Genomic DNA, 13,168 nt, shown 5'->3' on the forward strand with positions numbered 1-13,168 from the left:
CCAATAATAAAGCACGGATTAAAAAAACTATAAGCGAACATTCATTCAATAATAATCATAAAGGCACGTTTAGAAGACAATCTCGCTCTATGTCGGAGCTGTTTGTTTACAACAGGCTTCATAATATTTTCTTCTATGGTAGTATCGTAATTTGACCACTATCTTGTCACTATCTGACACGTCATCGGACCAACGTACAGCCAATCACGTAATGTGACGTCAGCATAAGTCCCAGGACCCCCAACGGAAGTTCCAGGCCGAACGGTTATGGTACCTACAACGGAGCAACTGCCATGGTCGAGCCAAAATCTCCCTTCTCCTCTACAATTCTGATGCATCCACTTGCAGACAAATACATTGACGCCTTCATCTTCCTCCTGTGATTGGTGTCTGGCTCAAAACTGTAAGACTGGATGGCTTCAATGTTGCTTGCCTCTTTTTTGCCACGGTAATGTTAGCTCAGGGTTGTGAGGGTCGGCAAGCTAGGCGGAGAGAGTGTAACCCTTGTGCTATCCTAGGCATTTTAACATTGGGAGTTGGGTCATATAGACCCACTAGACAGTGCGCTGAACCTTTTTTGTTCAATCATTTGTGATCTTCACTGGCATAAGGAGTTTTCTTTTTCTGGAGTATTGTTATTTCTGAAAACATCAGCACGACAGATTTTCTGGCTTGGGTTCATTAAATGTAAATTAAAGATAAATTAACTTTTTTAAACCCTATAGTTTGAGTTTCATGAATAATTTGCACAAATTTCAAAAAAAAAAATCTCCACAGAAGTCCAAAATACTGTTCAAATATTAAATAAGCAATGATCTATCAAAATATGTAAATTTATAAAAAAATTCTTGGGCTGAAAAAGGGAGGAAAAAAAACACTGACACCCCACGGTTCCAAAAAATCTGTCCATATTGTATTTTTCTTAAAAATGTACAAATAATATTTACAATTTACTAACACAACAAATTGTTGCAATATTGTACAAAATGACACAGCTTAACACCCTTTTTTCCTCCTGGATTTTTTTCAAAGACGTCCTCTGTGCTTCTGCAGCCGCGGATCAGAATTCCAGTCACAGATCAGGTCTGAAGGTGAAACGTCACAGTTCATCTCTGCAGTTATGATGCAGTCTGTGACGGCTGGATGTAGGGGTGGGGGCTGGGAAAGGAAAAACACAAGCGTCTCCTTGAGTGGAAGCCTTTTGCCAGGAAAATTGTGCATTTGGTGTACCGATTTTCATGTGTGCCAGACTAGCATGGTGTGACAGGCACTTGGTAAAACGGTAAAACAATGGAGAGTTTGATTTAAAGTATGGCTTTCCAACATATAGAAAATGGCCATTTTTGTTTTCAATTGAAGTTACAACGTCACTTTTAATCCAAACTTTTCCATTTGTTGCCAGTTTTTTATTTTTATTTTTTTGGAAGCCTTTTTCCGCTTCACTAAGAAATCATGTTCAGGAACTTGTTTTCTTCTGCCAGAGCAGCCAACAGCGAGTTCATGTCCCCGATGGCCATATTTCCTGTTCCCGACTGCACCGAAGGCAACGCGACTGAGTTCCTCGGTGTCGTCAGGCGCGAGGAACCTGGGGACAAACTTGGCAGCAGTCCTGGACTCAGAGTTCCAGACATGAGGCTGGAGTGATCGCCGTCGTCCAAAATGCTGTCAAAGTCGATTTGAGCGTGCTCCAGGGCTGGCGTAACGGGTGCCTGGTTGTTGGTTAAGGTAGAGGCTGCTTCACTGTTTTCAAAAGACGGTATATTCTCCACAGGAGAAACACAACAGCCCATGTTTTCGTTGGGTTCAAACACTTGAATCTGCCCTGTGTAGTACAACACGTTGTCATCCGGGGTACAGCGGTGTCCTGAAACTCCGCCCGTGGTTAAACCAGAAGTGCCCAGGATCCTTGAGCCTGAAAAAGCCTTGGCTTCCGTTGGCGGTCTTGGACGAACACAGTTCTGGTTAAAAGTTGGAACACCGTTGTGGGGGACTGTGTTGCAGTTTTTTTGATTGCAGAGGATATTTGGAGGATCGCAGTTGTCTGTTTTCACCCGCATGGACTGAAATTCAGCAACGTTTGTGTGGAGGGGCTCCTGTTTGCATCTCGGCATGGCGCTTGCAGCCATGTTCGCACAAGGGGAGTGGTTAGTGTTTCCATTTTGGTCATAGGAGCCAGCGTTAAACCTGTACTGAGCGCTGGGGTCCTCGTTCAGATTGAACGACTGCTGGAAGTAGTCTACTCCTGGTCCAAAGTTTTGATTTTGAGGGACTACAGCCAGGTTACTTTGTGGCTGAGCTTTGGGGAAGCGCTGAAAGTCGTCCACTGGGCCTTGGCCCCAATGCGGACCGGTAGAACTGACCTGCAGTGATGATGAACTAATCTGTTGCCCTGGACTCTTGCTTGAGGCAGAAAGTTGTACTGCAGTTGTCTTTCTCTGGGGAACTACCTGTTGTGGGACAGGCGGAGCTCCCTGGTAGTCCAGCTGACCGACCACGCCTCTGTTGTTGGTTGATGTAGTTCCACAAGGGATGTTCTCTAAGATACTCGGGGGCCGTGGACTGTAGGTGTAACGGCGCAAACCATGGTCCAGTCTCATGCCGCCTTGCAGGGATGTACGTCGGTGATCTTCTGGTGGAGGGGGGTAGGGATGGATGGCTGTCCCGCCCCTCAGAGTACCCATGCTGTTGTAGCGCTGCATGTTCAGCTGACTAAGAGGATCAAGGCGTCGCACTGGATCACTGGCTCTTCGGGGAATGCTGGATGGGACTTCATGGGGCATCAGGCTTCGAGAGATGCTGTCCTGTCTTGAGGCCCAGTTCCTGTTCATGAAGGAGTCCTGGGGGTCCTGGAACAGCGCCCTGTGAGACTTCAGAGCTATTTGCTCCATGTATGGAGGAGGCGTGGGTGGTGCTCCCCCGGTGGCAGCAGCGTACTTTGCCTTGAGACTGTAATGCTGAGCTGGAGTTAGGCTGAGGGGGCTGGGCAGGCCACCTCCCCACCCTCCAGGTCCACCACTGCTCCTTCCACAGTGACTAGTCTGGCTGGAACGGCGCGATATGTCAGCGGAGATGGGGTCATAGGAGTCCGCCGAGCTGTTGTTGCTGGGGCGGTTGGTGCCGAACGGCGAGGTCTGGCTGGAACGCCGACTGGAGAAACACTGGGAGATGCCGGAGGAGCGGCGGCTGAGGGTGTAGACCGAGCTCAAGGTGCTGGAAGAACTGTCACGGCGCTCAGACACGCGTCCGAGCCGCGCCGCTTTACCGGAGCTCAGTTCACCCAAGCCGGATCCAGGGAAGGGAGCTGGACCATCACCCCAACCTGGATTCTCTAGGAGGGACCCTGTGGATGAACACATGAGTGTTGGTCACTGTCAACAACAACAAAAGACTTTTAGTAAACCTTTAGTTGCAACTGGATTCCTTGCATTTTAAGAAGTTTAATAGTCCCAGAAAACCCCAACTTCTGACCCTTGAGGTGCACTCACCACCTGCTGGTATGGGTGGAAGCTTGCTGTTGAGGATTGGGGGTGTCGGCTTGCTGGCCCATCGACAGGACTCTCTCACTGTCCTCAGCGTTTCCTTTTTGAGGTGCTGCAGGTGCTGGCTCATGCCGAGCTGCTTTCTGAGGTGGAGCCCCACGGTGGCCGCCCCCCCTCCAGCGAAATCCTCCAACCCCAACGACTCCACAAACGGCAGATCGTCCAGGGGGCTGAGCTCCCCCAGGCTCCCCCCGCTGTGCGCCGCCGTCTCTACTCCACTGTCATGGTTGGTGCCAAGTGGCGATGGCTCGCTGCTACATGATGACTGACTGCCAGGGCTGGGCTGATGCATCTATAGGGGAGCGGAAAGTAAGCAGGGATGACTCAGCATTTTGTTCAGAAAACTGTTTTTCTGTAACAAACCAAAGTGGAACAGCGGTGAAAATGGCACACAAAACAAAGTTTCTTTATTCCCCTCAGCTTAATTGTAAATAATGAGCGTTGTTTTTGGGGGGTGAGGATGAAGAGGTGGGGGCGCGCTAGAGATTAAAGGCCATCTTAGTCTGTCTGTGAATTAGAAATGTGCACGATGAAAGAGCGCGAAAACCATCACAAGGTTGGATCACAGTCTCCACAAACTCCACAGTGAGAGTGGGGGTGGGGTTTGTTGGGTTGGGGGTCTTTAGATTTAGCTACTGAAACTGGGTTCTTTTAGTCGCGCTGATTCCGTGGCTGTTAAATTTTTCATCCAATGCTCAAGGAGAAAATATTAATTTAACACACTTGGGAGAGAACAAATAAACAGCCAAACAAATAAAGGTTTGTTACAAAACTGTGGAATCACACAAAGCCCCCCCCCCTCCAAAAAAAAACAACTGTTTCTGTTGCAACAAAAAAATCAAAAGACACAGTTGGAATAGCCATAAAAAAGTGCTGTGCACAAATCCAAAGAATTATGTCTTTTGTCATCTTTAAAAAATAAACGCATCCAACAACTATTCAGCTTGTTTTTTGCATAAAAATAAAATAAAGCCAAAAAGGTTCTTTTAGATTTTTATTTTTATTTTTAATACTGTATTTTTCTTAGTATAAGTCACATTTTTTCCCATAGTAAGGCAGGGGGTGTGACTTATACTCAGATGCAACTTATAGATGATTTTTTAACAATAAATAGGAACAACCACTAGAGGGCACTGCAGGTGTGTGCATCAGTATTTGCTACTGACAGCAACGCAGAAGAAGGAGCATCTCTCATTCCTACGCTATGTTCGCACGCGTTCAACCTATGGTGTTCACACTGCACAAATAGGGAGGGGCTTCTTCTCTTTTTCTACTGTTTATTAGCGCACGGAAGAGGCTTGGTGGGAAATGTCTTGCTCCAGGCTTTTTCTTTCCCAGCTCTATTCCTATATTTGAAAAAAAAATGGTGTCATGTAATTCCAGCTGGGCACAAACCGCAAATATTAAACTTTTTCTTTGCAAATATTAAACTTTTTATTTAAATATTCAAACATTTTCTTCATGATCATGATCAATTTTCAAACCTTTTTGCACTTCTGTGGATTAAAAGGGACTTCATCCCTACGTTACTACCAAATCTAAGCCCCTGATGAGTCAAAGTTCAATCTGGTTTAACTTTCAACGCGCGTTCAGTGGACTCACATTTTGTACTTACAGCCTGAAAACAGTCATGGAGACTTATGTAGCTACACGAGAACAAGAGAGTTTTGAACGGGGACGCACAAAAGGACAGCTTATGCGTGTTTCCATAGACATTTCATCAGACCTGGTTGTTTAAACGGGTGTCGCAGAGGGGGGTGTCAACATAGCTTTACCCCTGGCCCTGGGGAGTTGTTTCAAAGCAATGCTGACAATAACATACTTAATGTATTGATGATTTGAAATTATAAGAAGAGCTTAGTTGACTTGTTAGCATGTTCTTTATGCTATTGTCATCTTATTAATGTTCACATGTTGCACTAATATACTAGATTCCATCTGATTCATGAAGCTAAGTAACCCTTGTGCTATACAAGGCCATTTAACATTGGGAGTGGGGGTCATCTGGACCCCACAAGACAGCACAAGGGATAAGCATCGATGTGTTACATTATTTAAGAGCGTGTACATTTAGTCTATTATTGTTATTTATTCCGTTATTATAATTTTCCTTTCAAACTGAAATGTACGTTATTGTTCTCATGTTGTGTTAAAAAATTTCTCCCAAAAGTGCGACTTATAGTCGGAAAATTACGGTAGCTAAAAAATGGAATCTACAATAATTAGGCAAGAGTGATTGGAATATTTTAATAAGAGATTGAATACAACATTAAAGTTCAGATTCTGTGTCTTGAGCAGGGTTGTCAAGATCAAATATGGACGAAATGAAGATTGATGAAGAAAAAATTGTGAAACAAAAACCAAATTCAAGCTCACCTTAGTAGGTTCTGTCCAAAAGGAAAGTTAGAAAAGAGAGAAATGAAGAGAGGCAAGCAGAAATGAACAACAGGCCATTTTGGAATTGGTTATTCTGTGCATGCTTGAGGCCTTCAGAGATAAGGTTAGTAAAATAGTTTCAAGAGAATCTGCAGCGTAGCTCACCAAACTGTGTTTTCTTACCACAGAGTTTTCAGTCTTGATGGATTTGACATGCAGGTAGTCCTCCACGCCTCTGGGGGAGCTGTGGTCTGACACTTTGTCTTCCTTCGGGAGCATTTCCCGACCGCTCATCTCATTTTCTCCGTTCTCCCGGGGCCCCGGCGGCCGTGGTGGCAGATCGCTGCGCTGCTTTTTGGTGACGTGGGCCTCTGGTCCGTGAACGGTTTTGACGTGTTTCCTGAGAGAGCTGGGGTCCGTGTAACGCTTGGTGCAGCCGGGGATCTTGCAGACATACGGTTTCTGAGAGCAGCGAAAACAGAAAGAGAAACATTTGATCAGCTTCAGTTACAGCAGCTCACTCAACTCAACCCACCCTCCATTTTTTCGACTACTGTAGATTTTGTATCCGGAGTTACGCAATTCCAGAAGAGATTCAGCAGTCTGGTGCATTTCTGTGAAATGTTTTTTTCTTTCTGTGTTGGAATCCGCTGATTCCCGTTGATTGCGTAAACAGGTTGGAAGAGTTCTGGTATATATCAAAGTTGTTGTTCACCTTTGGGCATATCCCCATCCGGGTCGCAATAGCAAATCAGCTTTCACTGCGTCACACAGGTGGGTTGTCAGAGATTTTTTCGCCGGATGCCCTTCCTGACCCAACCCTGTAGTTTATTCGGGCGGGGGATTGGCACAAGGAGCGACATCAGTATCCTTGATGACTGCAGTTTTGTCAGCAGACAGTTTATGCGATGGAAAGTTTGTTTTTCTAATTTTACACCTTCCAGTTATCCGAACGTAAAAAACTTTAAAACTCTGATCGTTTCAAGGGGGCTTCAACGCGGAAGTGAATTTTTTCTTTTTCTTTTTTTCTTTCTTTTTTAACTTGTATTGTCCAATAGCTGAGCGAGCAGATCAGAGCTGAGTGCCTCTTATATTGTTTATGGATCTTCAGACAGACTGAGTGTATATTTGGATAAACCCTTTTGTATTTGAGGCTAAGCTTTATTTATGAAAATTATATTTGTATGCTTTCCTTGTTGGACCGGACGGGAAAAAGAAACAAAACAGGAGAGAAAGAAACATAGTGGGATGTCAGAGAGAGGGGATAAGGGGCTAGAGTGGGGGTTAGTCGATATTACAGAGTTGAAACATAAAAGTGTTGTAAAGTATATTAGTTACATACCTTAGTTCACACAGCAACAAAACAGAAAAAATTGTCTGCACACAACTATTTACAGGTTAGAAGTATAATCATGCGTTAATGATTAAAGATTTATCTCCCAAGATTTCTGCACATAGATAGATATTCTATGTGCAGATATTCGCATTACCGATATTCATGAAGAGGGGTGTAGAAAAAGAGAATAAACAATACCCATGCGGAAGTGAATTTAAACTGAATTTATGTTTCATTTCATCTACGGGTTTAAGAAGAGATTTGGCAGTCAATTTCTCGGACCTATATTACAGTAGATTTTATACACTGAGTTCAATACTTTGCTGCTGTATGTTAGTCTTGCAAAAGTGTTGGTCTTGGAATATTGGAAGAATCCCTTTTAGTACCTCGTTGGAGTGAGTTCGGTTCTGGTGCTTTGCTCGGTCGGAAGCGTTGGAGAAGGCTTTGTTGCATCCTTCGTGCTCGCAGACGTACGGCTTCTCGCCCGTGTGCGAGCGCAGGTGAGTTTTCAGGTTCTCCAGACGGGAGTATGCCTTAGCACATCCTTCAAACTGCAGGGACAGAAGTGGGTTTTACTCCATCATAGACCATAAAATAAGACAAAGAATGTGCATCACGCTGACTGAATATTGCTTTGGTCCAACTACATGCAGAAAATCTCTTTCTTATTTTATGTTTTTTAAATAAAAGTGGATGACAAAACAATTAACATCTTATCTGTCTATTGGCTGTTCCATTTAGGGGTCACCTATTAAATATTAATATTAAGGTCCTAGCGTGTTTTGCTTTTCTTCTTCTTTGTTTACTTCAAAGAAGCCTGAAACGTTGAAATCAATCTCTAAAATAGCTTAATATATCCTTTATTCTTTCTTTAATAAAAACATGTTTTTCCTGCTTTAAAGAATCTTTCTAAAACATTTCAAACTGAGCTGATCTTAGTCAATACCAATCTTGACCTGTAGGGGGAGCCACAAGTGCCTACATTGAAACTCAGCGGTCCCAGCATGTTTGGTTTAGTTTGATTTATTTATCAGACACTTTTCAGAGCAAATTAATGTAGATGTGACTTTTTTATACTTGAAATAAAGAAATGCACATTATTTTTCTGAAAGAATACATATCTTTGTAAATTCTGGCGCAGTCCCACAAAAACATTTCTGATTTAGGCTTAGTGTAAGCTTGTCATTTTTTTCAGTATTTCTTTAATTTTTAATGATTAAATCAGAGACTCTGAAGTATTCATATTTAAACATCTTCAGTTTTTCCTAAAGATGGAGCTGTTTCCGAGTTCTGGAGGTTATGAGCAGCAGGAACCTTTTGTCCCTGGAGTCAGAGCTTCACCTTCACTTTCTGTGTTTATCTCTCCTAAAACCACACATGCATTTGCCCGTGTTTAGAGATTGCGAGCCCCCCCGGGGGCCCGTCGGAGAGCCCCTGGGCCGCCCCCGGCACATCCGTTACCCACCGTGCACTTGTGTGGCTTCTCCCCGGTGTGCCGGCGCATGTGAACCACCAGCATGTACTGAGCTTTGAAAGGCTTCTGCTCCCGCGAACAGTCCTCCCAGCGGCACACAAACTCCTTCTTTTCTCCGTGGATGTGGTCATTATTGATGTGCTGGGGGTTGGGGGGTGGGGGGGTGGAGGGAGGGCAAACACAGAAAGAATATAAGAGAGTTTCTGCACAGCGTGTTTCTGTCTCATCATGGAAATCTCAGAGGATGGACGCAGTCTAAGGAATGAGCCACTCATTACACTCTGCTCCATTCTCTGTAATCAGAGGCTAGTCTTTAAAACTGACTGTACTCTCCTCATCACAGATGTGAGTTTGATCACATCTCCCATGTATAATTAGTTTGGTTTGTAAAAAGTCAAAGTGTGATGATCGGGGTTTGATTTTTTTCTCTCTAAATGACAACAGGAGTGACTCAAGCTAATGAACTACTGATTAATTCAGTGGCCGTGTGATGTCCACACTTAGGATCACGGGTTCAAATCCAAAGATTGGTAAGAGCAGCTACTAAACAGGGCCTTCCTTATGTGTCTCTGCTTGACATCTGGCCTTGAAGGCAGAACTTGGAAACTCAGCTCACTACTCCAAAGGTGCAAAGGTGTGTGACAACTACTTATACTTTTTTTTTAACTTCTTTACTTAAGCCCTGAAGCCGAAGAATTTGGACTGACTGAACTTCCTCTTTGCGTTTAACCCTTGTACTATCCTAGGCACTATAACGTTGGGAATTGGGTCATCTAGACCCACTAGACCAGTGTTTTTCAACCAGTGTGCCGCGGCACACTAGTGTGCCGTGGGAGATGGTCAAGTGCGCCGTGGAGAAATTGCCCTCATTCACTGATCTAAAAACATTTTCCATCTCCAGGAAATCAGCTCTTTGTTCATCCAAACAGGCCCTGATAAAACACTGAGTAGTTAGGAATATAAAAGATCGTAAAATTACTTTTGCTTTGTGTTTATTTAATTCTATTAAAGACATTTTGATAAAAATCACGGTACCGCGATTTAGCTGCAGCTATAACTGTGTAAGGACAAGTCCCGCCCCTTTAACTGTCTCCGCCAATCATTCTTGAAGGCTTAATCACATGTCATCAGTCTGACCAATCAGAAGTGGTTAAAGTCTTCACTTCCTTGTTCTTAATTCTGCTGATAAAGTCGCTCAGTTCTAACAAATACACCAGCTAAAGACGAGCTTTAGCTGGTGGTTCATCTCTTAGAAAAAAACAGCCGCAACTTCCTGCTTTTTCTGCCACAATTATCACAAAAATTCACGTGAGATTGCGGGGGGGGGGGGGGGGGGCGCTATCGATCAATACAGACCATGAATTTCTGCTTTTTTTTTTTTTTTTGGATGCTGGTGTGCCGCAGGATTTTTTTCAGGGTTAAAGTGTGCCGTGGCTCAAAAAAGGTTGAAAAACACTGCACTAGACAGTGCCTAAACCTTTATTCTTCAATGATTTGTGATCTTCACTGGTGTCCATGGATTACATGAAATCTTTCCACCTTTATCCACCTTTGTCATAGTAGGGAGAACACGTCAATGTAAGGGTGGGGTCATCTAAGATAGTGCAAGGGTTAAGCTGTTCCCTTCATGTCATGTAAAATAAGTTCATCCGTTGCTGCGTTTAGCATATGTTGTTCACCCTGGACGGTCGTTACCCGATACTAGCTCATGTCCGCCACCTACAGTCGGAAGAGGCATGGTGCCAAATGTTGAAGCGGTGCAAATCTTTACAATCTTGCTGCAGGCTTTTTCTGTCACAGCTCTATTTCCTATATTTGAAAAAAATTGGTGTCATAGAATTCCAGCCGGGCAAAAAAAACACAATTATTTTCAAAAAGTTGGCACTTCCATGACTTGAAGAGGGCCCTACCCGTACGTCACTCCCAAATCTGAGCCCCTGATGGTTCAACCTGTTCAATGGCCGCTCGTTTTGTACGTAGAGCCCAAGAAACTCACGCAGCTACATGCGATGGCGAGAGTTTTGAACGCGACTTGTCATTGGAAGGGATCGCTTGGACGCACATAACCGAACGCGGTGTGACTGTAGCTTAACAGTAGCTGTGCTTCTGATGGATTCGTTCCTGATCCTGTCCATCCTCTTCACTTCCAAAGAGGACCTCAACGTGTGTATTTAACGTGTTAAAAACTCAGATTAAACGCGCAACTATCAAATGATTAAATATCACTGTGTTTGACCAATCCAGAAGGAAGATGGCGTCCTATTAGTGTCTGGTACTGATCCGGTGTTTGATTGAGTGACGGCTGCACCACAGGAAAATACATATAAAATTACATATTGTTGCTCATCGTGACATTTATTTGTCTGTTGCTTCAGGATAAAAGCTTTTGCTTCAATGGCTAACTGTAAAAATATGGTTTTAGGTGCTCCATTGCTGCCTCTCCATATTGTGAACACAAACAAACGCACAGCAAACTCAAAAGAAAACACTGTTCACAGATGGACATTGTATTACAAAATTACAAACGTTTCGCTTTGAACTGAAAGTTAAAAGGAATAGCTGCATGGGAAAAAAGAGCCTTTTACTTCGCTTTTTTTTTTGTTTTGTTTTGTTTATTCCAGCCTGTGTGTGGAATGAAACATGAGTGATGTAAACTGGGAATGTGGTCTAAGAGAGGTTTTGAGTTTCGGAAAGATGTTCAGAGAAAAACAAGACTGATTGAAGGAACATGAATCCAAACACTGTTTATCTTCAAATCTAAAAAGTAAAAGTGGAGCTCTGCCAGAGGAAAGAAAATATGGAAACATGTGCTCTGAGTTTTGGGAGATTTGGTACAGATCATATCTGAGAAGCATCCTCAACAGAACCTCATTCAAAAGACACAATAAAAAGGATTCAGACATCCTTTTTTTTCTTCTTCTTCAGACTTGAAGAAGTTGTTTGGCGGTTGGAGGATAGGAGCCTCCCGCCCCACGGACCCTCCCCCTCCACGCTAATCCCCCCATTGCCTCGCTGCTTCTTTTCCCTCTCTGCTCCAGTGGAAACCAGGAATGCTTCAGAAGCTTTTAACCAAGACTCTGCCTGTTGTGATGGGGAAAAGTGATGAAAAGCTGTGAAAGGTCAGCGCTGACCTGCAGAATCCGAGCGTGAGGACGGACTTGAACCGAGGCCCCTCATTTCAATTCTCAGGCTTCAGGTGTCAAAGATTTGAGTTTTTTTTGGTGTGTTTCAGAGAGTTTTTGGTGTGTTGCACACTTACGTGCACGAGCTGGTCTTGAGTGTCGTACTCTTTGCTGCAGCCTTCCCAGTGACAGTTGGTTTCGTAGACCGCCTCGGGCTCCTGCTTATACTCGTCTCTGTCCACGTCCTCCTTCAGGTCCAACAAGCTACTTTGCTGGTTCTGCAGAAGGTCCAGATCAACACATTTTTAAAGATCATCTCAAATGTCTTCATTTTCCCTCCTCTTTGTGAGTAGTTGCACACGGACCGACCTACTCACTAAATCAAAGGTGGCTGATGACATGTTTTTAAAGCCGTCGCTAAATTACAGATGAAAGCGCAAACCTGTCCGGCGGGGAGAAAAAAGCGGGATTCGGATTTGTTTTGACAAGTCGCCCCACAAACGCACACTCGTGGCTTTTGTTTGCGATGTCGGGTTACCGTCTAAGACGCCAAGATGGTAATCGTACAAAAACAATTTTCCAAAGTCACTGTTCTGACGTCTTCCTAACGAGTTTGTTTGATCTTTATCCAATTTTTGAACATCTAAATGAATTATTTTCTGTATGAAACAAAACAAAAATAGATAAAATATATCATTTTAGCATTTTTCTCTAACCCTTTAACACCAGACGTGTTGCTGGCAACACTCTGACATACCGGGAACTCTTAGACCATTCAAGCCATCAGCATGAATCAGCTGATTCTGACGCAGAGAAAAGCGTCTTTTTGCACCGACATCCAACACATTGTTACTATCCTACAGAGTAGCATGCTGCCACCAAAGATCCAAATCTACTGGATTACATAAACGGTCAATGTTCACACTAAAGCTACGGTGTTAAAACATTTTCTTCAGTGAAAAAATGTCTCTTGATCATTCATAACTTTTTTTAAACAACATTTCTTTTAAAATATATATATTTTGTACACTCAGCAAGTGTCAACCCTAAACAGTCGTTTATACGCACTCAAAATACTTTTTTGTTGATTTACTTAACGCCTTGCGTCATGTAACAAAGGAAAAAACGAAAGGAAGGAAGGGACAAAGGAAGTAACGAAGGAAGGAAGGAAGAAATGAAGGAAGGACAGAACAAAGGAAGGAAGAAAGGAAGGAATGAACAAAGGAACGAATGGAGGTGAAGTTATTAACGGATAATGCAATCTTGGTAGGCCGTTATCCCGCTTACGCAATGGTCACTTACAAAAGAACTAAATATTCAA

At 43.5% G+C, this 13,168-nt stretch overlaps 1 protein-coding gene across 1 annotated transcript in view; it reads right to left on the minus strand.

Annotated features, from left to right (window-relative positions):
- Nucleotides 1-768: 768 nt before the first annotated feature.
- The window catches only part of gli2 (GLI family zinc finger 2), a 73,588-nt gene continuing 61,188 nt past the window's right edge, over nucleotides 769-13,168 (minus strand). The window contains exons 9-14 of the mRNA XM_023964285.1: nucleotides 11,985-12,125; nucleotides 8,717-8,866; nucleotides 7,638-7,802; nucleotides 6,099-6,377; nucleotides 3,486-3,831; nucleotides 769-3,340 (exon numbers count right to left, since the gene is read on the minus strand). Coding sequence (XP_023820053.1) covers nucleotides 1,443-3,340; nucleotides 3,486-3,831; nucleotides 6,099-6,377; nucleotides 7,638-7,802; nucleotides 8,717-8,866; nucleotides 11,985-12,125 — 2,979 coding nt within the window. The 3' untranslated portion in view covers nucleotides 769-1,442. The remainder of the gene's footprint in view (nucleotides 3,341-3,485; nucleotides 3,832-6,098; nucleotides 6,378-7,637; nucleotides 7,803-8,716; nucleotides 8,867-11,984; nucleotides 12,126-13,168) is intronic.

This window comes from Oryzias latipes, chromosome 2 (genome assembly GCF_002234675.1).
Source record: "Oryzias latipes chromosome 2, ASM223467v1".
NCBI lineage: Eukaryota > Metazoa > Chordata > Actinopteri > Beloniformes > Adrianichthyidae > Oryzias > Oryzias latipes.